Raw genomic sequence first — 27,954 nt, 5'->3', positions numbered from 1 at the left:
GCGTATGTTTAAGCACCGTCGCCATACTTTGGGAGCCAAGTCCGTAATGACCCGTGACATGTGGAGCACACCGCTATAATCCTGCAAGAAGCTGCTGAGACATTCATCAAAAAATGAAAAAAACTAATTTCATGTTAGCGTCGGTTAGAATCTGCCTTGCCTTGCCTTGCAAGAAAGACTAAATAGAATTGACTGCAGCATTAAACCCACTGACATGAACACTGCTCTGGCTGTAATGGTGGTTTATGAGAGAGAGAGAGAGAGAGAGAGAGAGAGAGAGAGAGAGAATAAGTATTCTATGCATACTGTATGCATTATGTCATTGTCTCTAGTTAGTTTCAAAAGTGTTTTGAAATATCTAAACAAAAAGATGTCGATATGATCTTTATTTACAGCACTAACTCATTAAGAACAAATTTCCTTTCACAATAAGCCATAATTATAACTCTTTGTTTTCCTATTCTCTTCCCTGCTGCGATGTGCCTAGTTTCATAGTTGCCATGACGAACTAATAAAACAAACCAGCAAATCCCACTGGTTAATCTCACAGCTGTTGCCATAGTTTTTGACCTTGAGGGCTTCCGTAAATGGAATTGAAAACAATCGGCACCATGGTGAACAATTCTTTTTTTAAATGTTGTATTATTATTTTAATCTAAGCAGGCAGGGACTAACGTTAGCTAAATTACAATGTGACTGAGCGTTGGGGAAAACAGTTTTCAGTTGGCAGTTAATTGAAAATGTAATTGACAGATGTGGAGATACATGCGGAGGGCTTGATGGACGGCAGGGTGGCTTTGCGCTGGTTTCTTGGCATTCTTTATGTATCAGAAGACTGAAGGGGTGGTTGGGACACACACACACACACACACACACACACACACACACACATACACACACACAGGAACTAGTTTCCTTCATGTATACTCCATCGTACGATGGTGTCACTAGCCAAAAAATGTACTGTCTACAAGCTCACAAAGCGCTGCAAGGAGACACCTCGTACAGAGGAGTATAATCAATAAGGCTTTTGGTGTCTTCTCTATTTCAATACAATGAAATATTTGATAGATTTCTATTATGGCCATTTACGCTTTTCACGTTCAGATTATGTCCAAATATTATTCAGCTTGTTCTGTGTCCTGTATACGTCGGTAAATCTGTTATTTATTTTTGCCTAAGAGCTAAATGCAGATTACTGTGCTTCTAAATATGTCTCATACTATAGCCTACTGTAGTAGAAGATGATAAATGTTTGAGGATCTTTATGTAAATATTGTTATCCGTTTTCTTTCGGATACATTATTATTTTCTATGCGTAGCGAATTCTGAGCAAACATTTTATATTGTGTGCATTTCTTTGTTGGTGGATCTGTGCACACATTTCCATTCAGATGGTGGTTGAAAGTGGTTTATTTCACAAGGCCCAATGAACCTCCTACAGAGCTCCAAGGTGCTGGTGCCCAAGGGGCCCCAGTTCAACTAAATTAGTTGCGTTTCCCTGCTCCAAGGTGCTGGTGCCCAAGGGGCCCCAGTTCAACTAAACTAACGTGTGTTTCCCTGCTCCAAGGTGCTGGTGCCCAAGGGGCCCCAGTTCAACTAAATTAGTTGCGTTTCCCTGCTCCAAGGTGCTGGTGCCCAAGGGGCCCCAGTTCAACTAAACTAACGTGTGTTTCCCTGCTCCAAGGTGCTGGTGCCCAAGGGGCCCCAGTTCAACTAAACTAACGTGTGTTTCCCTGCTCCAAGGTGCTGGTGCCCAAGGGGCCCCAGTTCAACTAAACTAACGTGTGTTTCCCTGCTCCAAGGTGCTGGTGCCCAAGGGGCCCCAGTTCAACTAAACTAACGTGTGTTTCCCTGCTCCAAGGTGCTGGTGCCCAAGGGGCCCAGTTCAACTAAACTAACGTGTGTTTCCTTGCTCCAAGGTGCTGGTGCCCAAGGGGCCCAGTTCAACTAAACTAACGTGTGTTTCCTTGCTCCAAGGTGCTGGTGCCCAAGGGGCCCCAGTTCAACTAAACAAACGTGTGTTTCCTTGCTCCAAGGTGCTGGTGCCCAAGGGGCCCCAGTTCAAAGGGAAGATGATAGAAGTGGACATCTACGAGGCAGGGAAGCACTACCTGAAAGGGCGACCGGTGGACAACAGCCGACCCTTCACTCCTTCTATTGCTGCACCTCTGCAGAAGGGAGCGGTGTCAGGCCTCACTCAGGTACACGCGCACACACACACACACACACACCGCATTTACTATGAAAACGTGCATTTCCGCCCCCAAATATGGTCATGCCTCGTGACATCATCAGGGATCTCCATATATGGGCATATATGTAGTGGACATTGCCAGGGGCCCTTCCCCATATACTGTATGGGAAATTGGGAATGTCAATATATGCCATATCACACGTCCATATATGCTCAGTCACGCCTCGTAACATCACGCTTCCATATATGGTCATGCCTCGTGACACTTGACATCATGTTGACCCTTAGATCTCCATATATGGTTGTCAGTCCATCATGCCTCGTGACATCACACGTGTCATTCTGACATCCGAAAATTAAGGCCAGGCCCTACCTGGGCCCTCATCAAACCCTGTACACTCAAGACATGCCCCACACTTGTATACTGTATGGCCAGTACATAATTCATTCCATATGTTGATCTGACCCCCCATGCCAAAGCGCCAGCGCTCGCCCAGCAGTCTGCTGTCACCCAGGCGGATGAGTGAGGTCGCTTCTCGCCCTGCAGGGCGTCTTACTGGTACATATACTGTACCAGTAAGGGCCTGCAGGGCGTCTTACTGGTATATGTAAAGATCACTTTATGTCACATCGCAGCACGTTCTGTGCTTGTAGATCAGCTACAGTATGTTCACTCTTTGTTGTAGCAGCAAATGCAGAGGTAATGTTGAATATTGTGAGTATAAAATATTATATATATATATATATATATATATATATTCTATATATATTCTATATATATTCTTCATCAGTTGCACAACCTTTGGAGTATGTTTAGGCTCTCAAAATGTGATTCATGATGAATAATAATGCCTCGCTGGGGCTTCGGGGCCTAATAACAAAAGACAAGATTATTAGGGACTCTTAAAGGTTATTCGATTAATTGAAAAAGCAATCGACAGAATAATTGCCAAGAAAATAATCAACAGTTGCAGCCGTATACTGTGTAGTGAATGTGTGCGTCCGCTGGGTGTAAACGTGTTCTAGTGAATACTGTGTAGTGAATGTGTGCGTCCGCTGGGTGTAAACGTGTTCTAGTGAATGTGTGTAGTGAATGTGTGCGTCCGCTGGGTGTAAACATGTTCTAGTGAATAGTGCATGTGTGCGTCCGCTGGGTGTAAATGTGTTCTAGTGAATAGTGCATGTGTGCGTCCGCTGGGTGTAAACGTGTTCTAGTGAATGTGTGTAGTGAATGTGTGTAGTAAATGTGTGCGTCCGCTGGGTGTAAACGTGTTCTAGTGAATATTGCATGTGTGCGTCCGCTGGGTGTGAACGTGTTCTAGTGAATGTGTGTGTCCGCTGGGTGTGAACGTGTTCTAGTGAATGTGTGCGTCCGCTGGGTGTAAACGTGTTCTAGTGCATGTGTGCGTCCGCTGGGTGTGAACGTGTTCTAGTGAATGTGTGTGTCCGCTGGGTGTGAACGTGTTCTAGTGAATAGTGAGAGTGTGTGTCCGCTGGGTGTGAACGTGTTCTAGTGAATAGTGAATGTGTGCGTCCGCTGGGTGTAAACGTGTTCTAGTGAATAGTGAGAGTGTGCGTCCGCTGGGTGTGAACGTGTTCTAGTGAATGTGTGCGTCCGCTGGGTGTAAACGTGTTCTATAGTGCATGTGTGCGTCCGCTGGGTGTGAACGTGTTCTAGTGCATGTGTGCGTCCGCTGGGTGTAAACGTGTTCTAGTGAATGTGTGCGTCCGCTGGGTGTAAACGTGTTCTAGTGAATAGTGAATGTATGCGTCCGCTGGGTGTGAACATGTTCTAGTGAATGTGTGCGTCCGCTGGGTGTGAATGTGTTCTAGTGAATAGTGAATGTGTGCGTCCGCTGGGTGTGAACGTGTTCTATAGTGCATGTGTGCGTCCGCTGGGTGTGAACGTGTTCTAGTGAATAGATTCCAGACAGATTGAGCCTCTTGTCCTGTCTCTTCTCTCTGAAGGACGAGTCTCACCACCATCATTTACTGCCTGTGGGCCACACTGCGTCTCTATTGCTTCTCCCTCTCATAATCACAGCCATAAAAATTGTGTTAACATCCAGCTATTCATAATTTCTTGCAGTCAGCGAATGACAGGGGTGTGTGTGTGTGTGTGTGTGTGTGTGTGTGTGTGTGTGTGTGTGTGTGTGTGTGTGTGTGTGTGTGTGTGTGCGTGTGCGTGTGCGTGTGCGTGTGCGTGTGTGCGTGTGCCTGTGTACGCTCTCGTACCTATATGTCCATGTGTCCACATTTTTGATTCATGCTCTCGCACTGGTGCAAAGGACAAGCATATAGGCAGCATGAGATGAGTAATTTAAGCCGAGCTATGGCTGACTACACTGTTCTTTACCTCTCTCTCTCGCCTCCCCATGTTAATCTGTCTGTTTCTCCGCATGTTATTTTTCACTCTGACTAGTTGTAGCTTATAGTTCAGGACATGGAGTCACGGAGCAGAATATGATACACTTTCTAATTTCACACTCCATCAGCCTTTACTGCCACAGATGGAGGGAGGGAGGGCGAGAGAGAACAGGGAGAGGATGGAGGGAGGGAGAGGAGGGAGGTAGGGAGAGGATGGAGGGAGGGAGAGGAGGGAGGGAGGGAGAGAATGGAGGGAGGGAGAGAGACTGACGGCAACAGACAAGGAGCCGAGGAGAAAGACAGGAAACGAAACCGACCATGAACGAATCAGAGAATTAAAATGAGTAAAGAGGGAGATATATAATGGGAGAGAGAGAGAAAGCAAGAGAATAGGAGAGAAGAGTGAAAGTTCACGCCACGTTGAGCAGCGCGTTGTTTTCTGGGATCTCATGACATCATGTATGAAAAGTTCAACAGTGAAGACCTTGTAAAACTAGCAGCCTCATAATACCTACTCTGTCCTCCCACACGTGCACGCACGCACACACGCACGCACACACGCACACACACACAGATAATTACATACCCTTACAGATCCACTTTTACACTTTCAGTTCAATTAACACTCTGGATTTTTCCCACACTCTCTGTCTGCGTTTCTTCCCGCTGACACTTGTACATCCACGCATGCTACATGTGTGCTGGTGTGGACACCAATTATCTCCAGTTAACTCCTAAGTGTGTTCCACGAGACACAGTTGCTCGAGGATTTATGGAGAGGAATGGTGGTGAGAGACCCATGGGAGGTATACGGACATGGAGCCAGAGAGAGAGACAGAATGGGGTGAGAGAAAGAGAAGAGACATGTTGGGGTATAGTGAAAAAGTGGCCTATAGCATGTATATTTTATTTTGTGTTTAATTCTTTTGCATTGCACCATAACTGCAAGGTCATGGGGTTGATCCCCGGAAGTGTCTGTCAAAAATTTTCTGAACGCTGGTCTGTTGCAATTACAACCATGCCACGTCTAGAATGTGAAATTTCATGAATGAATTCACGTCTAGAATGTGAAATTTCATAAATGAATAATATGCATATTATACTCTCAAGTCTCAACATCATGAATGTTGTGAGACGTCATGTTAAAAACGAAGCTCAGATCCTCCCATGTCAGATTATTCCGATTATTTTAGTTCCGAAAACATATCACATGGAATGGAAGGCTGGTCCTCCATTCGGTATGAGGACTGATTGATTGATTGAAATATTTATTAACAGTTTGCAGAAATACAGTACATTTCAAGCACAGACTCAATACAAAGGCTGTTAACTGTGAGTGGACGACCCAATTAAGCATTACACTTGTTTACAAGAGGGTCCACCATGTTCAATTCATCAAAACATTTAGAGACGTACAAATAGACACTTCTATATAGACAAAGAACAGGACAGGAATTCATCCTAATGGAGGTAAAAAGGGAAAAGAAACATATACAGTGAGGGAAAAGGGGGGGGGGGGGATTCAGATTTTACGGGGGCCAGTTTCGAATTGCAGCCATCCGTAGGTGCCCTTTGAGAGCGGTTTTGAAGGAGTCAAGGGATTCGCATGTCTTAATGACTGTTGGTAGGGCGTTCCACATTTTGGTGGCATAGGAGCGAAAATAATTTAGTCCCTTGTTTGTGCCGAATCTGGGTTGTACATGGTTAGTTGCACTCCCTCTGGTGTTGTGGGTGTGGACTTCGTTAACATTAAGGAAGTATCTAGACAGGTACATGGGTATCTTGGTGGTGTATCGAATCTTGTGGACCAGACCCATTGCCAGATGCTGTACTCTGTCGTCGACCCTAAGCCATTCCAGCCTGTCAAAGTGGGCAGGGGTGAGGTGGGTTCGGGGGGTGAGGCCAAGTAGGAGCCTGACCAGTTTGTTTTGGGAAGTCTGAAGTTTTAAGGGCCTTTGAGGTGCTGTGGTACCAGGAGGTGCATGCAAAACCTTGTACGAGGCCTGTTAAGGTCTTCAATGTGTTTTTGTTGACCAGTGAGGAGATCCTGTAAAGGAATCTTGTTCTTTGGTTGACTTTTTTGATTACGTTGGTGGCCATTTTATCACCGGAAAGATTAGCCTCCAGGATGGACTATATCTTCAGATGTGGGTAAAACCATGTCCTCCGCGACAGGAAGAACTCATCACTCCGAGACATCGTCACCACCACATTTGTGTATTCTAACACGCTGCTAATACCTGCTAATAGATAAATGACCCACTGTATATTGTATATTAGCCTGGAAGCACGTCTACAGTAAGCGCGTGGCTATAACTGCGTAGCGTGCAGGCCGTGGAGCTCCTGCCTGTGCATGGGGGCTGTATGTGATGGCTCTGTCCTCAAGGCCGTGGAGCTCCTGCCTGTGCATGGGGGCTGTATGTGATGGCTCTGTCCTCAAGGCCGTGGAGCTCCTGCCTGTGCATGGGGGCTGTATGTGATGGCTCTGTCCTCAAGGCCGTGGAGCCACTGCCTGTGCATGGGGGCTGTATGTGATGGCTCTGTCCTCAAGGGCGTTGTGATGATGGAGAAATGATTATGCCCAGTGTGATAGTGATTATAGCCGCTGTGCTTAGTTCTGAATGCACGGAGAACGACTCGATACGGACTGATACAAAAAGAGAGAGAGAGGTGTGCACGCACGCACGCACGCACGCACGCACGCACGCACACGTGTACATTACACACATACATGCAACCTCACACAAGCACACCCTGGTGCTTGGCCTATATATATTTTAAGCCCATCTATTCTCTATGAGTCTCTGCATGATTCCACCACACACTGAGCGCTTGCTCTCTCTCCCGTGTGTGTGTGTGTGTGTGTGTGTGTGTGTGTGTGTGTGTGTGTGTGTGTGTGTGTGTGTGTGTGTGTGTGTGTGTGTGTGTGTGTGTGTGTGTGTGTGTGTGTGTGTGTGTGTGTGTGTGTGTGTGTGTGTGTGTGTGTGTGTGTGTGTGTGTGTGTGTTAGAGAGAGAGAGAGATGAATGAGTGCAAGGCAAGCAGGTAGACTCTCACCTCCATGGCTGACACAATAAGGTCTATAATTTCAGCCTATAAGGCACAGAGAGAGAGAGAGGGAGAGAGAGAGGGAATGAAGGCATAAGGCTGGTGGGCGATAGGGGAAGCTGTCAGAGAGAGAAGGAGAGAGAGAAGCCAAGGCCTATCATTTCTATTGATTTGTACCGAAAGGAGGAATGAGATGGGGGGGGGGGACAAAGGAAAGTGGGAGGCATTGATAAGTCAGTGACTAAGTAGCAGTGAGGTCTATGCTTTCACCTCATGTACAAAAATGAAAAAAATGAAAAAAAAAATCAGAGATGGAGGTAATTGCGTGCGTGCGTGCGTGCGTGCGTGCGTGCGTGTGTGTGTGTGTGCGCGCATTTAGAAGTATGGTGAGATAGTTGGATGAATGGATGGTTTGTATGGACAGATGAATGCCCAGGTGGATGAATGTAAAATGGACGGGTGGATGGGTAGGGATTTAGCTTCCTAGATGGATGCGCGGGCGCTCGAGTGTACAGATGGGTGGCTTTGAAAACTGACAGGAAACTGGACTGATGGAAACGCTTGATGGAAGAAAAAAACGTTCAGATGCATCTACTGACGGAGGGATGTTAAGATACTGGATGAATGAATACATGTTTGGGAAAGAGCTTTTACCATGCATGGATGAATGGAGGGAGGGAAGGGCAGATGGATGCATGGAGTCCAGGAACTTTTAGGGGATGGACAAATGGATGGATGTGTAACTAACTAGAAATGTGCACCTAGTAAAGTGCAAATCTTTGCCAGGAGGCATGCACTAATAATAATAGCATTACCTACAGCCATGAAAGCGTAGTGTAGTGTTGTAAATTGTCTCTACTGTCTTCCTCTATCACACACACATTATTGTTTATAATATCTTAGCAGCTTTCTCACTGTCTGGGGCATGTGATGACAATGTTGTGAGCTTGTGCACAAGTATTTAAAAGCATGGGGCACCGGGGAACAGACATATGATAACATATTTTAATGACATTATCATAATGCTACTAGAGCAGACACTCAACACGTGGAAAAGTGTTACCATCACTAAGACAAGCAAAGTAAGTTACAAATAATAATATATGGTAGCCTACGAGATGTTTTTGTTTGGGAGGGAGCTCCCTGCGGCACACTCTGCAGACCGCACCACCGTCTGCAGAAGCACTAGCATACTATATACTGTGTTGCCATGCACGTACAGTGCATGCTCTAGGTGGTAGCCATGAGTAGAAGGCTCTCAGGACTTTCTGTGAGACCTTGAATTTCCTTGAGGTGGTGCAGGCGTCGTCTTGCCTTCTTTGCCACAGTCTCTGTTTGCATAATCCAAGTCAGATCCTCTGTGATGTGCACCCCTGAAGCTTCCCACCCTCTCCACTGATGCCCCGTTGAGCAGGAGGGGCGTGTAAGACCTCTCTGGTTTTCTGTGCAGAGATAGTCGACGGCTCTAAATGCCAAACCTTTACTTTTTGTAATGGCTTAAGATTGGAGGTGGTGGGGTGTGTTTGTGTTCATGCAGAAACACCGGGCCAATGTGCATGTCTGCGATTAGCTACTGGTCCATAGGCTGGTGGGATGCTTATCCCATAGCCTGGGGGGGCAATTATACATTTTTAAAAATAGTAGTAGTTGTCATTAACCAATTTGGAATTTTCAATTATTGATGTCCTTGGCCTGCTGGCAACACGCACAAGAATTGTGACATTGATTGGCTTAGTAGTTTGCAAGGCTACAGACAGACAGACAGACAGGCACACACACTTAGCAATCACGGATTCTGGATCAAGGTTTCTCTGCTTTCTCTCTGTCTTGCTACCCCTGTTCTTTTATCATAGTGGTGGTTGTGGATGGTATGAAAGCAGACAAAGGTTGTATGGATCAGAACACATCTTGCAACCCCCTTTCATTTCTCTCACTCCATCTTTCAACCTCTTACTCGCCTCCTCTCCTGATCTCTGCTTCATTTCCACTCCCTTTCTTTGACACACACCTCTATCTCTCTCTCTCTCTCTCTCTCTCTCTCTCTCTCTCTCTCTCTCTCTCTCTCTCTCTCTCCCCCACCCTCTCTCTGTCCATTCATAGAGGCCCATGGCCCTTTCTCCTTTTCTTTCTGCAAAAGAGGAAGGCTGGTAATGAGTCTTTTAGAGGGACACAATGAGACCGAGAGTAAGGCCACTCAGCAGCAAGGATCGAGACATGGAGGGAGAGAGAGAGAGAGAGAGAGAGACTTCGTCCTCTTCCTCAGATTAAATCAAAAGATGGAATAGAGAGAGGGGGGGGGGGAGTGTCCTCTCCTCTGCCCACAGCAGATGGTGTACCTTCCAATAATCAGCTCTTTTCAAAGAACTTCCTCCCAAGGTGACAGATAGAGAAGAAAACAAGTCCTCTGCTTCCATCCGACAGCACATTGATCGAATAAAATGAAAGAAAAGTAAAGAGAAGAGGGGAAAGAAAGCTGAAAGAGAATAGGAGGAAAGGATGTAGGGAAAAAAAACACGCACTCCGTCATCCACAACGACAAAGACACCAGAGACGAATAAGAAATGGGCGGATTGAAAGAAGACTAAGAGCATGGATCTGACCTCAAGTGTTAAATTGGAAGACATGCGGCTTTTCTCCTCTCACTCTCTGCTCTTATCTTTCCTTCCACTTTCTGTCCATTTCCTTATAGCACTTGTTATTGCTCTCTCTCTCACTCTCTCTCTCTCTCTCACTCTCTCTCTCTCTCTCTCTCTCTCTCTCTCTCTCCTCTCTCTCTCTCTCTCTCTCTCTCTCTCTCTCTCTCTCTCTCTCTCTCTCTCTCTCTCTCTCTCTCTCTCTCTCTCTCTCTCCGCAAGTATAGTAGAATATGAGAAATAGATGTTGTGAGGAACATTTTTGTGGTGGAGATGATTGTTTTTAGGTTTAAGAAAAATATTTTTAGAGATGTTTTAAGAATTAGGTTTAGGATTAGACATGTTGTCGGTGTCGGGCAGAAACCAGCCATTTCAATTTGTATTTTTCATAAATCAGTGCAATAGGACACCCTTTACATCTGTCACCTGTGTGTTGTTATAGGACACCCTTTACATCTGTCACCTGTGTGTAGTTATAGGACACCTTTACATCTGTCACCTGTGTGTTGTTCTATAGTTATAGGACACCCTTTACATCTGTCACCTGTGTGTTGTTCTATAGTTATAGGACACCCTTTACATCTGTCACCTGTGTGTTGTTATAAATCAGTGCTATAGTTATAGGACACCCTTTACATCTGAATCAGTGCTATAGTTATAGGACACCCTTTACATCTGTCACCTGTGTGTTGTTATAGGACACCCTTTACATCTGTCACCTGTGTGTTGTTATAGGACACCCTTTACATCTGTCACCTGTGTGTTGTTATAGGACACCCTTTACATCTGTCACCTGTGTGTTGTTATAGGACACCCTTTACATCTGTCACCTGTGTGTTGTTATAGGACACCCTTTACATCTGTCACCTGTGTGTTGTTCTATAGTTATAGGACACCCTTTACATCTGTCACCTGTGTGTTGTTCTATAGTTATAGGACACCCTTTACATCTGTCACCTGTGTGTTGTTCTATAGTTATAGGACACCCTTTACATCTGTCACCTGTGTGTTGTTTTCATAAATCAGTGCTATAGTTATAGGACACCCTTTACATCTGTCACCTGTGTGTTGTTTTTACAAATATTGACCCAATGAAAACTATTTAAAAAAGCATTTATCTGCCAATGTATAAAGTCACCATACCAACTTTGGTGAGGCAGTAATGTAAACATGTTTCATTATATCTTTTTTTTCCATTTCCTGGAAAGTTTGGACGTGCACCAAAAAATACCTGATTGTAAGCTTGTAGATCGTGTGTGTGTGTGTGTGTGTGTGTGTGTGTGTGTGTGTGTGTGTGTGTGTGTGTGTGTGTGCGTGTGCGTGCGTGCGTGCGTGCGTGCGTGCGTGCGCGCGTGCGTGCGTTCGTTAATGGGAGGGAGCTGATTGGCTGAGATTGCTGGTCCTTTACATCATAACTCACTGGCTCATCGAGTCACACATGGTGACTGGACGCTAAATAAACACATACTCTCTCTCTATGTCTCTCTCCCCTCCCTCTCTCTCCTCCCTCTCCTCACACATACATACACACGCGCACACACTCACACACACTCTTACACACACATACACACGGTCCCCTGGTGTGCCTGGGAGACTCCCCGCTAGCTGTAGGCTCTGTGGGACGCTGTCTTGATTTGCTCGCACGCACACACACACACACACACACACACACACACACACACACGTATTTTTCACCCCAAACAATTGAAGCGCTTGGCATTGATATGGCTCAGTGCAACTGTTACAGCGTGTTACTTTGATGTTGCGTTATGCATACATGTTGACAGCCATATTGTTATATAAAAAAACACATCTAAAATCAAAGAGCGACTTCTCTTTCATTGCAGGGACGGAGCTAATCCGCTCAAATCTATTTTTAACGCCTTTATTTATAATGTCGAAAGGTTTTTACGTGGCCTTTGCGCGACTTTGTTTAATTTCGCGGCAAACAAATTGTTTAGCATTCAAAACATCAGTCATGGCTATTTCTGTTTTTACTCAGCGTGTCAAATTGTATTACATGGCCTATGCCCCGTATATACTTTAAAAACCATCGTCGCAACAAACAAGTAAACGAGCTATCAAAACATCAATCACGTCTATTTGAAGTATTCTCATTTAACATGTCAAATAGTATTTCATGGCCTCGCTCGATTTGGAAAATATTTATTTTATAAGTCAAAAGGTTCTGCATGCCCCGTTGCTACGTGTTTACTGTTAGACCCAGAGATTGTTTAGGATAAAAATGAATTGCATCAGGGATGATGGCCCCCAACCTCCTTCCAAGTCGTTTTTGGTCTTTTGATTACGCTGCATATTAAAAATAGTTCCCCAGAGCTAGTCTCGTAAACAAGTTCATGTAAGCAAAGATCTCCAGTGATTGTGTTTTCACTATCCCCTGGAGGCCACTCAGCTTTTTACCAGGAATTACAGCTTAGTGGGGAAGTGAAAGCACTTGATGGTAATAAAAATGTTCCATTCTGGAATAGTATGTGAGTCGAAGGAAACTCACCAAAACCACAGCACAATGTCTTTGCTTATAGTAAAGGAAACAGCAACTCCCAGTGTTAACCCAATAAAACCAGAAAAGCATCTGGGTGACCACTTTAACCATTATTTTATACTGTGGCTATTAAAAAGTAGCAGATATACAAGCTCGTCGTACGTCATTTTGTGAAGATATATGTAAAGCAAACGTTATTAACTCAAATCTTTGCTTCTGGACGGTCCCTGGAACAAAACGGTTTGAGATGGGGCTCGTCGGCAGCCAAATGCATACATTTGAGTATGTGAGTCGAAGGAACTCACCAAAACCACAGCACAATGTCTTTGCTTATAGTAAAGGAAACAGCAACTCCCAGTGTTATTGATAATATAAGGGGCAGCTCCGATCCCCTGTAAGACGCACAAGCTCCCCAGAAAGCCTAATTTGAGAAGTATTCTGTATACATTTATAATTTCCTTTATACAATATTTAGGTTCCTGAAAGTGAAAGAAATGATAAGCTAAGAGTATGGAAACTGTAACATGTTTATTGTGCATTCCTTAGCCATCCATACATGTGCTCTGGACACATGTTGGTGTGTGAGGCTCTGGGCATGTTCATAATGGGATGCAAACCGGGTCTGGTCTATTTAACGGGTAATGAAAACCATTACCGTGGCATTTTTATTGTTTCTCAGTGGAGAGAGATTAAGAAAACATGGTGTATCATTGTCTCCACCAGGCCGAAGGCATGGGGAGAGAGTATGTTTTGCACTCCGTCCGTCCGTCCGTCCGTCCGTCCGTCCGTGTGTCCGTCCGTGTGTCCGTCCGTGTGTCCGTCTGTGAACAGCTAATCTCCGCCACTGTTAACCCGGTCGATGCCACATTTTGCACACACACTCCCTGGATGCCAACGATGAACCTCTGCCCCAAAATTTCCAGAACGGCCTGTTATAGCGCCACCAGGAGGCCGCTTTGTGCAAAACAAGTTTTTGGACAGTACACCTACAGATTTTGTCCAAACATCACGCAAATTGGTACACAGTCTCTCTAGAGCCATTCAACCAAACGGGTCTTTCAGATTTCCCAGACTCCATCCTGATTGGCTAAGATTGGCTTCCAAAGTTCGCAGAAGTGTTCAGTTTCAAACAAAATGCTGCAAATCATGAACACATCGTGTGATTTCCGTGAAATTGCGCACGCACATTCCCACTCGGCCGAGGAAGAAATGCCACGTGAACATTTTCAACTCAGCCTCATGGTGGCGCTATAACTGGCCGAAAAGTGTTTTTACCTCTAACTGCACGGATCTGTGGATAACTTTGTATGCCAACTCCCTAGAGGCCAAGGAAAAACCTTTGCCTGGAATTTTTCACATCTGCTCTTTATAGCGCCACCAGGAGGCCGACATATGTAAAAAACATTTTCTAATATTACTCCTTCAGATGTTATCCAAATTGCACGCAAATCGGTACACATGCTCTCCATAGTCATGTAATCCACCTTCATTGCCTACGATTGGCTTCTAAACTTTTCAGGAGTAGCCCGCTTGGTACCCGTTTTGTACAAATCGCCACAACTACTCAACGCAGCGTCCGATTTCGGTGAAACTGTGCATGCATATTCCCACTAGGCTGAGGAAAAAATGCCACTTGACAGTTTTCAAATCAGCCTCATGGTGGCGCTACAACAGGCCAAGCTGTGTCTCACACACACACACACACACACACACACACACAAAACATGATTATATTACTCCTAAACATTTTGCCAAACATCACACACACTCCTATCCTCCTGGTGGAGACCTGTGCCCAGAAGGGCACTTTTTCTAGTTTGTTCTCTTTCTTTCTTGTCCCAGGCTAAATATTCTCTATGAGTTGAAATGTATTGATAATGTGTTTGTGTTTGTGGTGGAAAGTAACTATTTACTAAGTACATTTACTTAAGTACTGCATGTACTTAAGTATTTGTAGGTATTTGTACTTTACTTGAGTATCACAATGTGTCGTGATGCGACACATTCTTGTACTGTAGATCTGCTATTTTCAAAGGATTTTGAAACTTCACATTTGAAAACCTGAAACGGGACATTCTGCATAATGACTACTTTCTACTTTTGGTAGCCTACTTCAATTACATGTTGATACCAATACGGTTGTACTTTTATTCAAGTAAATTGAGAATTCAGGACTTCTACTTGTAACAGATTGTATTGTATTGTTTAACAATTATTTTACTCTTGAGAGTGTAAAATGGGGTCCATTTGGTTTCATTTTACTCTCTCAAGGGTTAAAGATATCATCATCATTTTTCGACCGCGCGTGCGTGCGTGCGTGCGGTGTGGTGCGTGCGTGCGTGCGTGCGTGCGTGCGTGCGTGCGGTGTGGTGCGTGCGGTGCGACCTGTGTGTGTGAACCTCTATCTGAGAGGAGAGGGAGCCTTCCATCGCCAACGTGATGTTATTAGTGGTAGTGTCATTTCCTTACACCAAAGCTACATGTAAAGTTAGACATGCTGTACACACCTCCATGTACTGTACGTATTGTCTTTGGTTACTTGTAACTGTAAACCATTGAAGCAGTCCTTTTCCCATGGACCTAGTTTACTGCATGTGACATGGTATTAAGGACACCGTGTGTAGGAGTGGATGATGTAGTGTGTGTGTGTGTGTGTGTGTGTGTGTGTGTGTGTGTGTGTGTGTGTGTGTGTGTGTGTGTGTGTGTGTGTGTGTGTGTGTGTGTGTGTGTGTGTGTGTGTGTGTGTGTGTGTGTGTGTGTGTGTGTGTGTGTGTGTGTGTGTGTGTGTGTGTGTATGTGTCCGCGTGTGTCAAGTTGTTATATATATAGATATCAGGTGCATATACATATGTTATAATATAGGGTGTATTAGTGTGCGTGTGTGTGCTTGCATGCATGCGCATTTGTAATGTGACACATGAAGGCCTGGTTGTTTTGTTGTACACCTTGTGCCTGCTGTGTGTGTGTGTGGTGTGTGTGTGTGGTGTGTGGGGGCGGGCAGGATTGCATGCACATGGCTTGTGCACATACAGTCGAGGCACAGGCTGTGATGTACAGTATGTGTGTATGTTACATGACATGAGGTGTGACAGTGTGGGCCATGTGCTCACAGAGGAGCTGGTTTGTCTGTAGCATGTGGACGTGGCTCGTTTTCTTTCTTGCAGAGGTGGACAGTATCTGAGTAAATGTACTTGAGTACTGTACTTTTTAATGCCGTGATTAAACAATCGTGTTCCAGATCACCCTGCCTAGTTTTCACTAACCTTTGACTTGATCGTTGCTTGTCATGAAAATACACTTTTAAACGGTGTAATCACTTGTCGTAGTGTTGAAAAATATTCCAACGTGGCGACAACAGAGCGGAGGAGGAGCGCGCGCACGCTGCCGCCATTGTAATGCATTGGGCCTCAATTTCCCAGAACCCTTTTTTTTGCGATGACTTAAAACTTATATCAGTGGAAAGGACAACAAGCACACGATACATTTATAGCTAAGTCAACAGTACATTAACACCTTAGTAGCCCGGAACTATTTAATCCATTTCATCCATGTGCCCATCATTTATAGTGCACGGACCACTTTTACTGGCGCACCGGCAGTTGCTGTGCATGTCTGTGTAGCAGCTAACAATAGCCACACCACTCTAGAGTCGATCGACAACAACGGGAGACAAGAATAAATCTATCGCGACTAGCGACTGGACCGCGGAAGGCCGTCAAACACAGGATCTTTTTTAGAATTAGACGGGATGATTTAGATCGGGAGTTATGATCGTTTTAAGGTTTTCGTTTTCGTCCGCTAAACAGGCAGGGAACATTTTCGATGACGTGTCACTTTTTGACACGTCATCGGAATGGGCAACAAGCGCTCCAAGGCTCTAGAGCGATGCGATCGGTTTTGATATCATTAATCTCCGTCCTATTTATCAATCTCCGGCTTGGGCACTTGACCATGACCTTGAACTTGACGGAGAACTCCGCCCCGGGCTTCCATGGTGTTAACAGGTTTCGTCCATCCGACGTACCCACACGTCATAAGCAATCCAACCGACGGGTTGCTTTGACGTGTACACGTCCTAGCACATCTTCAATGATATCAAACGACAGAAGAATATTCTGATTTTTTTTCTTTTTTCTTTTTTGAGTTGGACTCAAGGCCACCATACACTTCGCTCTTCGTTCATCCGCGGTCCCGGTCACTTCCTAGTTTACCGCAAGGACTGTCTAAAGAGGACGAGACGCGAAGACCGCACGGGCGACGCCATGTTGCTTATGGTGCTCCATGGAAGGAAAGAAACATGCGCAGTTGAGACCAAGGAAGCTGAACACGGAAGTGTTGGCTGCATATAGCCCATTGCGCATGTTTATTTCCTTCCATGGAGCACCATAAGCAACATGGCGTCGCCCGTACGGTCTTCGCGTCTCATCCTCTTTAGACAGTCCTTGGTTTACCGCTGCAGAAAGAATGCCTCGTATCTCCTAATCTAGGGCTAGCGCTCTCCGTGGTTTTGATCTGATGGATATACTAAGCTCTTCATTTCTGACTTCTCACCTGCCTGTCGTTCAAAAATATGAACGCGAGGGATCATCAGCGATTATTATCGGATTCTTAGCGAGGTAAGCAAGCAAAAAAACATCTGTTTTTTTCCGGATCAGAAGGGGGGGGGCTTTACAGAGTAAAGCGGCCATGTGTCTTCCCGGCACCACAGAGCTTCTATTTTGAAGGAATCCCGGCGCTGATTGTGTTAATGCAAAATGACCCCGGTCTGACATTGACTACACAGTGAAGTCCTAAAATTGAGTACATGGGATACAAAATGGACCTATCGTCATTGTGACATTTCACTTTGAAATGTATCCGTGTGGACCGTGCATGTGCCTGTACATATTTGTCTCTCCGTGCCAATAGAAGTCTTTAAATTGAAAAGTGAGTTGAATTGAGAGACCTCGTCTCCCTCAGCCCGTCCTGGTCAGCCACCCCCGCAGAAAGTCAATTCTTTTTAACTAGAGACTCCATCATTCCTCTATTAGCCAGGCAATTCTCTGTCTGCTATGACTTTGACCTCTATACTGCCCTGTACGCTGGAGAAAAAGATTGAAAAAATCCCTTTTGCTCTCTCTGTCATCCTCTGTCTGTCTGTCTGTCTGTCTGTCTGTCTGTCTGTCTGTCTGTCTGTCTGTCTGTCTGTCTGCCTGTCTGTCTGTCTGTCTCTGTCTGTCTGTCTGTCTGTCTCTGTCTGTCTGTCTGTCTGTCTGTCTGTCTGTCTGTCTGTCTGTCTGTCTGTCTGTCTGTCTGTCTGTCTGTCTGTCTGTCTCTCTCTCTCTCTCTCTCTCTCTCTCTCTCTATCTCTCTCTCTCTCTATCTCTCTCTCCCTCTTATGTCCACGTTTCTCCTGGATCTCTGCTCTCCCTATTGTGTAATTTAGAGAGTGTGTGTGTGTGTGTGTGTGTGTGTGTGTGTGTGTGTGTGTGTGTGTGTGTGTGTGTGTGTGTGTGTGTGTGTGTGTGTGTGTGTGTGTGTGTGTGTGTGTGTCGGTCGCCTGGCTGCCTGCCTGCCTATGTCCAGTACTATCACAGCTTGTTATCATCATCACTATATTGCTTTGTGAACCAGCCTCTCACTGAGGTGCCTGTTACAGTATCTCTCCATGGCTTTGTCATAAAGCCTGCACGCGCGCACACACACACACACACACATATTCCAGTGTGTCTGTCTAGAGTGACGGTGACAGCTGTTATGGGATCATGTGAGAACTGTAACCACAGTGCATTGTATTGACTGCCTTTCAATGTAAGTGTGGGGGGGTGCCCTTGAGTGTGCATGTATACTCTCTACGTGGTTGTGTGTGGTGGAGGGATGTTGGCGTCAAAGTGTGTGTGTGTGTGTGTGAGAGAGAGAGAGAGAGAGAGAGAGAGAGAGAGAGAGAGAGAGAGAGAGAGAGAGAGAGAGAGAGAGAGAGAGAGAGAGAGAGAGAGAGAGAGAGAGAGAGAGAGAGAGAGAGAGAGAGAGAGAGAGAGAGAGAGAGAGAGAGAGAGAGAGAGAGAGAGAGAGAGAGAGAGAGAGAGAGCGCGCGAGAGAGAGCGCATGTAGGAGAAAGAGAAGGCATTATTTGAGGCTGAGACCTTTTGTAATTGACAAAATCAGCAGTGCTCGTTGAATTCCAAAAGTTTAAAGTTGGACCGACATTTGGGCCCATCTTTACACTCTGAGTTCAATGAACACTTAGGAATTGGCTGTGTATGGGTTGGCAGACAGACAGTGTATGCCTGCGGTCTCATGCTAGATGATTTTACTGAGGATTACCCCACATTCTTGCGCACGCACGCACGCACGCAGGCACACACACACACACACACACACACACACACACACACACACACACACACACACGCAGCATGCAAGCTATAGCAGGTGGTGAATTATTGTTATAATCCACCTATCTCCTGCCTTTGCTTTCAACTCTCATGGCATCTCCTCTCCTGCTCTCCTTCCTACCCACCCTATCATCTCCTCTCCTGCTCTCCTTCCTACCCACCCTATCATCTTCTGGCCCCCCTCAGCTCTCAGTAGTAGTAATAGCTTGTAGATTGTATTATTCAGTCTTCCTTCAGAGTCCCTGCTGTTCCAATATACCTGCATACAGACATGAAACGCACATGAAAAAGAAAAACTGAGAGAAATGCCTCATTTACGCTCCGTCGCATCTGTTGTGAGCTTGTAGGTCTGCTATTTTCAGCGTGCAACATTATCGTACAACAAAGAAAGAAATCTCGATGAATCCACTTCTCTCTGCCTCTGTGTCCGCAGTGATATTTACAGGGTGGATGCTATACTTTTGTTCCTGTGGATCATAGAGCAGAGAAGTCCTGACGTGGCTCGCTCATCCCCAGGTTCCAGGAAGTATTTTCTCTATGGAGAATAACATTGGGTTTCTTAAAATCGTGCATTGTGGTTCAAAAATAATCAAACTGTCTCTGCAATATCGGAGAGGTGGCTCTGTATCGTTTACGATAGTCAGTCATATTTGATACAGTCTGTGTCTAGCAAAGATTTAACTATTTTAGCGGCAGTCACATTCGCGATTTCTCACAGTCAGTTGATTCTTCAGATCCATATGAGTCAAACCACTCAATTTGTTTATTTTTGGAACAGTTCTTATTTGGCGCGATATAAGAAAAGTCTATGGGAATTTATAATGAGGGGGGAAAAACATGGCCCAGGTAGGATGTGTAAATTACGTCAGACTTCGGTGCTCTATTGTCTTCCCCCTTTTACCCCCTCTCCATGTCTGTCTCTCCATTATTTAGAAGTTTTACGTGGGCCACTCTAAAAGATTGACACACCGTAGCACTTTTGAAGAGCCCCGCTGAAGTACTGCGGGCATTATCCTGTCAGTTTGGGATTAGCGGGCGTCGAGGTTGCGGACGGGCGTACTTGGAAGTCATTATAAACAGCTCATGTGTTCATTTGAATGGGATCATTACACAGGAGATCATAAGATGAGGGCTAGATCATATAGCCATATGTTTCAGAACTATGACATAAGGGGGGGGTGGTTAAACCTACCCTCTTACTGTGAAGCCTATCGGAGAGCATCACTTTCTTATTGTCCCTCGAATGCCTTCTTTGCTCTCGAGATACACAGAGTATCATCTTCACGGTGAGCGAGTCAAACGCCTGCGCGGCGCTAACGGGAGCTCGCTAACCAGAAATTGTTATGGTATCTGCCCGTCGTTGTCCGCGAGCCTCTCTCTCTCGGTGACTAAGGATGTGTCACACAGGCGGTGTTGGTTATCGTATCCTTCCCTCCATTGTGTCTGGTAACAGAGGAAAGCATTCATGGACAATGGTGAGGACGGGAGTGGGTGGCATGAGGCAGTGTTCACAGCCATCAGAAAGGTGGAGAGTGGGAGTAGCGGATGGGTTACAAAGAGCACAGACATATGGCACACACACACATACACACACACACACACACACGCACACACGCGCAAACACGCGTAGGCGTGCAAGTCAAACTTGCTCTCTGACTGCGTGCGTGTGCACGTACGAAGTGGATTAATAGACAAAGTCTCTCATTGTGGGTTTCGTTTTAACCTCGTGCACGTGCGCCCTCTGACAACTTTATCTGGGTTCTCTGTTCTTGTGCAGACATTTTGAAAAGGTAAAGGGCAGCACAATGAGACATGCACAGTCCGGCAGAAACCTTTTATCTCCACATTTCTGTTGTTTCTGTTGTCATTTAATGCCATACTTCATCATACAAGAGTATGCCATGCAGCACATTGTGAGCTTGTTGATCGGCTATTTTCACTATTTCTGAAAAATTCTGTTCCATTTTCTGAAAAGTTACGGTTTTCAATATCGGAGGTTTTCACCTGACAGCAACGAGAGAGTATAATGTGCACGCGCACACGCACGCACTCGCACACAGCGCTCAGGGCACAGTGGGAGGGGTCGTCTCCAGGGTGAGCAGGGAAAATGAGAAGGGAAGACTCTGGAGGATGGTGTAACACACACACACACACACACACACACACACACACACACACACACACACACACACACTGAAATAATAATTTAGTGAACAGATGTCTCCAGGACTGGAGACAACACAACAAAATCCTTAGTGTTCATTTCATTCTGGAAGTGTAAAATGGACTCCAGTAGACCCATAAGGGTCCATTTGTGTCAACAATACTGAGTGTTTTACTATGCAGCATGCAAGACGAGAGAGATTAAGTTGAATTACGCTAAATATGAAAAGAATGACATCCCATCAGCCCCTCTGGACTTGATTAAAGGAAAGCCGGTGATCAATTGTTCAATATTGCCGAGGCGTAATCTACATTACAGTGGCTGCTGTCTGGAACATCAGGTATGTGACGCACAGCAAGGTCACACAGATCGATGTGGGTTCTACCTGCAGCCACTGGCGGACAACGCAGCGCCGTCTCCGTCTCTCTCATCCAATTTGCTTAATGCTCAAATTAATAGCCCCTGGTGCTGACAGTCTGACAATCAATTGCTGGTCAACGTGTTGTCACTCGGAGGGGAAATGTAGCCCCCTTTTTCTAAGACACGACGAGAAAGTACAAGACAGGTGATATCAAAGTGTATGATAATGAGTTAGTGGAGGCTGAGGAAGTGGTAATGCCATGGAACTTCCTTCCAGTCCCTGTCTCTCTGTTGATGCCTGATTTATTCTCGGGTTGCACGGCGTGCATGCACCAAAAACAGCCGGCCTACAGTACAAGCTTGTAGATTGTCTGTTTTCAGTAGTGTATATCAGTGGTTCTTTACACTTAGGCCGCTATCATTTATTGAAAAATTAGGATCTAATTCACGCCAGCATTTTTTAAATTTTAGCTCTTATTTTGAAAAGCCGCCATTTCCGGTCCATGAGCAGTATGTCTTAACCTAGGAAACTACATGGAGCGGACAGGCCTTGTTTACCATCTGAAGCCAGACCGGAGCTCTGCAGAGCTCCAGATCATCATATCTGACTGTTTTGACCAAAATGCCATCTGGGACAAGGAATAGGAGATACAGGCGATTGAAAGAAATGGATAGAATGGATTATTATGGCGACGACGATTTAAGATGGTCGATCCAGTGCTGTGCTAACAACACAGCTAGCTAACCGGCTAACGTGAGTAGCATTATGGCTCGAGCAATCGAACGCGCCATAAAAGCGCAATTGCCGTAGGCCGCCGCCAATGGCGTTAAGCGTCAGTATCAAAATTAGGCTTCAATTGACTTTAATCGTCGGCAATGGCGCGGAAACGGTTAAAGATGATTGCCGTGATTTTTTTCCACCCAAAACATGATCATCAGGTATTATTATTATATAAGGAGGAAGATTTTCTTTTCAAAAAAGGGTACAGTATTTGTTAAGATGTCGTTTTTATTAAGTATGCCTGGTTTGCCTAGTGGGTGGTGATCAGGTTCAGGTTCAGGTTTATTTGTCATATGTATCTATAGATACAGAGTATAAATACAATGAAAATTATTTTGCTCAGAGCATTCTCAGTCTTACATACACAGGACATAGACAAACATCTATAGTGCAAAGAAAAAGACAAAAACACAAAAAAAAGTGCAAGTGGGTGACAATACAGTGCAATACAGTCCAAGGTCAGCTGTTCAGCACCCTGACTGCCTGGGGGAAGAAACTGTTACTGAGACGGGTGGTGCGAGATTTGATGCTCTGGTAGCGTTTTTTGGAAGGGAGTTGTTTGAACAGGGTATTTGCGGGATGGCTGGTGTTTTGATGATGTTGTGGGCTTTTTTCATACAACGAGTGGTGTAGATGTTGTGGAGACTGGGTAGTTCTGTGTTACCGATGATTTTAGCTGCTGTTTTCTACCTATATGATCCACCTGAACTGAAGCCGCACCCACAGCTGTTGGGGGTTAGGGGATGATATTGTGATGTCACCATATCACTGTTTTTTTCATTGGCACATGACGTTTTAGTGTCAAGGTTTCAGCCTCCAGGAAGAAACCCTAAATACAAATGGAAGACATCATTGCACATCACAACCACACCATGGGGTCTAATGAAGTACTGTCACCTCATAAACACATGCAAAACTGGAAAAAATGCAAAAGTCACTGCACTTCAACCTTTTTGGGATCAGGGCTCACTTGAACAAGTGTTTGAGGTCTGGTTCACCCATCTGACCATTTAACAATTTATCGGTATAAACAAAAAAATACAATCACATTCTAAATATGAATGTTATTATTGTGGGGGCCCACCAAGTGTGCCCCGGACCACAGCTTGAGAAGCGGTGGTATGAATCACCCTCAAGCGATGGCCCTGGCTGAACTGTCTACGGAGGCTAATATCCAGGGACACTAGTGGATGTACTTCCAAATGCAATAACGATTAGAGCCAACGGTCTCTAATGGCTGGTGTGTGGCTCATCGTCAAAAGATCGTTTTACGAAGACATCCCAGGCTGATGAGTTCATGACTTCACGGGATGATACATACAGTAGGGAGAGTGTGTGCTCTATTTATCCAGGAGAAATTTGCGAGCAGAACGCGGTGTTCCTCACCTCATGTTCCCCGTATATAATTTCTTCTCATTTCCTTCGTTTCACTTATTTTCCCTTCCATCCTCGGCCTGCAAGGCCGTCCATCTATCACTGTCAGAGGCCTTCACTGGCAGATGTCTTTTTAATGGTCTGACACATTAGGACGTAACCGGACCTGCTGATTACAGGCACTTGATTCCTTGGCTCACTGCCCAGTCTAATGGCTAACCTTACAGTTTGATATGTGACCATGGCCAATTGATTTGCCCTGAAGATGAGGCCCTGATTATGGGTTACGGACACGAGTTAAAGCTCTATTATACTTCCTCCCTCGCCGATGCCGCACACCGGAAATAGCAGATCTGCAAGCTCACAACTAAGTATAATTCAGGCTTTAGACGCACACCTCTGACTTTGAATCCCCTGTGTGTGTGTGTGTGTGTGTGTGTGTGTGTGTGTGTGTGTGTGTGTGTGTGTGTGTGTGTGTGTGTGTGTGTGTGTGTGTGTGTGTGTGTGTGTGTGTGTGTGTGTGTGTGTGTGTGTGTGTGTGTGTGTGTGTGTGTGTGTGTGTGTGTGTGTGCGCGCGCGCGCGCGCATGCTAGCCTTCATAATTGCCTACTGTAAAGTCATGCCCCACTTATCATTTAACTGCCCCAGTTCAGACAGAAGATAAACCTAGAAATGTTCAAAAAATTGGGCACACAGCCATCATTAACTTCTTAATAAATAATAATGTATATATATATATATATCCTCCCGGTGGGTCAAAAATTATTTATGAAAAAATAAAGATGAAAAACAAACATGGTTCCAGTCCTGTGCTTAATAGTAGCTTTGGATCCTTCTTTTTATAGTCAGTGTTGACATATAATGGCATTTAATTTAATCCCTGGTGTGTGCCGAGGATTAACACACTCGAACCTATTCGACACTCATCTCAACTGAACTCTCTTATCTGTCTACCCCACAGGAACAGGCGGCTTCCCTGGCCAATGGGGTCCATGGGCCCGCCTCCTTGCCCTCTTCGTCCGGCTTGCTGATTGGCTCCTACAGCCTGGACAGGGAGCAGCTAAAGATGCTGGGGGTGGGGCTTGCGGTGGCAGCAGCCGTGTTGGCCTTCATTGTGGAGAAACTGTACTGAAGAAACATTCAACACAGCGAGTGTCTTCCTGACCATACCCGAGGGCAGTGACATCACTGGAAGCTAAACGAGGTGGAGCACGGTGAAGAACAGGACCACTGCCCACTAAATGACTTTGTTGCGGTCGGGGCTGAAACCTTGTATCTCCATTTATCAACTTTTTAGCATACTTCAGCATACTTCAGCATACAAGAGTGGTGCACAACATTTGTGAAAATAGCAGCTCTACATCAGCTAATTTAAAACTTATTATTTTTTTGTATAATTATTAAAAAGAATGGTTTTGGACATACAAGGTTTCCATTCGACAGCAACGATATGCTGCTCAGCCACACCTTGAGGTGTGTCGCAAGAGTTATATGTTGGAGTAAAACAAATGGGCAGGGAGATTTTATTTTTCCAATTAGTTACTTTTTTTTCTCCTTTTCTTAAAAAGGATAGATGGTTTTACTCCAGTGTTGGTTCCTGTGATGTCAAAGATTCGTGGACGGCTTTCTAACGCACAGAGCTTATTCAATAGGAATTTTGTAAATGTTTTTTTTTGTGTGTGTGTGTATAATTAGTCTTCATGCTGCTTTGGAGGAGATGAAAAAATGATATGAGAGTTTTTACTCCTTCATCCCATTGGTTATGAGGACGCAGAAGCATGTCTCTGCTGTCGGGCAGAAACATCCTATGTCCATGTTTCAACTTTTTACGCTTTGTTGCAAATGAATGGCCTGCTTCAGAATCGTTCACAAAAGTAGTGAAAATAGCAGATCTACAAGCACACAACGCCCCGCGTTGCGAGGCGTTGTGAGCTTGTAGATCGGCTATCTTCACTATTCTAGTAAAAACAAATTATAATGCTATAAAAGGAACCGTTTTGGACATACATGGTTTCCGCCCGACGGCGAGGATATTTTGGACGTGCTGTAGACGTGTAGCCTTCAGCAGTGATGAGACCTGGCAAATGAGTCGACGTCAATGTAGATAACAGGATGGTGACTGTATAGATATCTGCCAAGGAAAATCAAACGCATCTCTGCTACTCAAAACATTTCAAACTCTGTCTGAAAGCCCACACCACCCTGCTATTTATAGTAGACTTGTTGATTAAACTTACCAAAGAACATTTTGATGATGAATATATACCACTACAGTGAGAGAGAATTGTGAAACTCTTCATATGCTGATTTTGACAGCTGAATACTGTTTTGACAGGTAATGTGAGTTTTCAGACAGTAAAGACAAAATATATTTTTTTGCCATCCTCTGATTGAGATGTGGATGTGCTGTGTATACGCACACACACACACACACACACACACGACAAAATGTGTAACATAAAATGTGAGTACGACTTGCGTACCGTGGAACACAATTCAAAAGTGAATTGTGTAAAACTCTCAGAATGGTATTTTAGTTTGTAAACCTTCTGTTCAATGTATTTATTTAAATAAAAGTGATCTTAAGAAGCTTTTTTTTGGTCTGGTCAAGGTCAGAGTGAAATTGATTGACACAGGACATCCCAGAACAACCTCAACAACTGAGTGATCCAGATAGTTGGCCATGCTTTTCTCCTCTTCCATTGATGATGATGATCATATTTGTGTTGTTATGACATGTATGTTGACTTGCTTTCGGTGTGATATGAAGGTGGCAAAATGCAAAACCCACCACTGCTTTTTTTTGTCTGTGATGTGATCATCTTTACAGTATGCACCTGGTCTTTTGATAACTCAGGTGTATGTATTGCCTTAATTTGATTCGTTATTGTTTCCATATTATAGTTTCATCAGCATTGTCCTCGCCATCAGTTTAATAAGGGATGAATGTACAGTAATTACTCCAGGATGACTCGTCTGCAATGTGGATAGATTGACAGATTGATCGGTTGGTTGATCGAAGCGTTGATTGACCGATTTTCCACAACCTATATACAATCTCTTCTTTTCCTCTGTCTACCTGCCTCTCCTATTTTTTTCTCTGTAAGTTTTTTTTTTTTTTTTAATCTTTATTAGGATTCATATGGGGATAATTTCGTAAGGATGTCTCCCTTTTCTTCCGGTTCTCTTCCCGTGTTCATGTTTTGTGTATGTCATCATACATACGGCTCTCTCCATCTGTCTGGATAAAAGTTGTTGAAGTGCAGTGAACGTGTCGCCCTGCGTCTTTCTTTCCCTTCCGTCAGCAGTGCTCCCAACATGTGCACTGAAAGCTCATCTTCACAGACACTTAATAATACATGCCCCAATTTATGTGTCGCATTGCGCTGCCACACGTGTCTCTGTCGCGTTCGTGTGAGTCTGCATGTTTGCGTTTCTCTCCCTGTGTGTGTGTGTGTGTGTGTGTGTGTGTGTGTGTGTGTGTGTGTGTGTCAGTGTGTTGTCCCCCCCATGCTTAAAGGACCACTTCACCACTTTTCAACTTCTCTTCCTATAATGGTCCTAACTAATGTTCATGATAAAATACTACAATTTTTTTCCTACTCAGTCTGTGTCTCATAGGAAGGCTGTGGGCAGTTCAGAAACCCGTCCACCAGTGACATCATCGATGGTGAATCCAAGCTAATAGAAACGGCAGGCTTTCTTTTCCTGAAAAGTTGCTATGCAAAAGTTGAAGCCATCGTTCTCACGATAATACAAATCTAAATATATTTTAAAACAAATCTTGTTTTAAAAAAAATATATGCCTAATGATGATGTCACTGGTGGACGGGTGTCTGAACTGCCCAAAGCCCTCCTATGAGACACAGACTGAGTAGGAAAAAATGGTGGTGTTTTATCATGAACATTAGTGAGGACCAATTATATGAAGAGATGTTGAAAAGTGGTGAAGTGGTCCTTTAAATTAGCAGGCCAGGATGTGTGGATGTGTTGATGGTATGGATGTCGCTCTGTTCTGCCGCCGACGCTACCCAGAGGAGTGACTGCGTACATCACCACCTGTAAGTTAGAGAGCCCCCCCCTCACTCACACACTCACTCACTCACTGACTCACTCACACACACACGCTCTCTCTCTCTCTCTCTCTCTCTCTC

General features: G+C 44.8%; 1 protein-coding gene across 1 annotated transcript in view; it reads left to right on the top strand.

Annotated features, from left to right (window-relative positions):
• Positions 1-27,065, top strand: part of cdkal1 (CDK5 regulatory subunit associated protein 1-like 1) — a 366,940-nt gene extending 339,875 nt beyond the window's left edge. The window contains exons 14-15 of the mRNA XM_079503511.1: positions 2,040-2,204; positions 24,762-27,065. Of these exons, the coding sequence (XP_079359637.1) occupies positions 2,040-2,204; positions 24,762-24,932 (336 nt within the window). The 3' untranslated portion in view covers positions 24,933-27,065. The remainder of the gene's footprint in view (positions 1-2,039; positions 2,205-24,761) is intronic.
• The last annotated feature ends 889 nt before the right edge of the window (positions 27,066-27,954 follow it).

The sequence above is a fragment of the Electrona antarctica genome (assembly GCF_951216825.1).
Source record: "Electrona antarctica genome assembly, chromosome: 6".
NCBI lineage: Eukaryota > Metazoa > Chordata > Actinopteri > Myctophiformes > Myctophidae > Electrona > Electrona antarctica.
The sequence above is the reverse complement of the archived record's forward strand: the minus strand, read 5'-3'. Positions and strand labels throughout refer to the sequence as shown.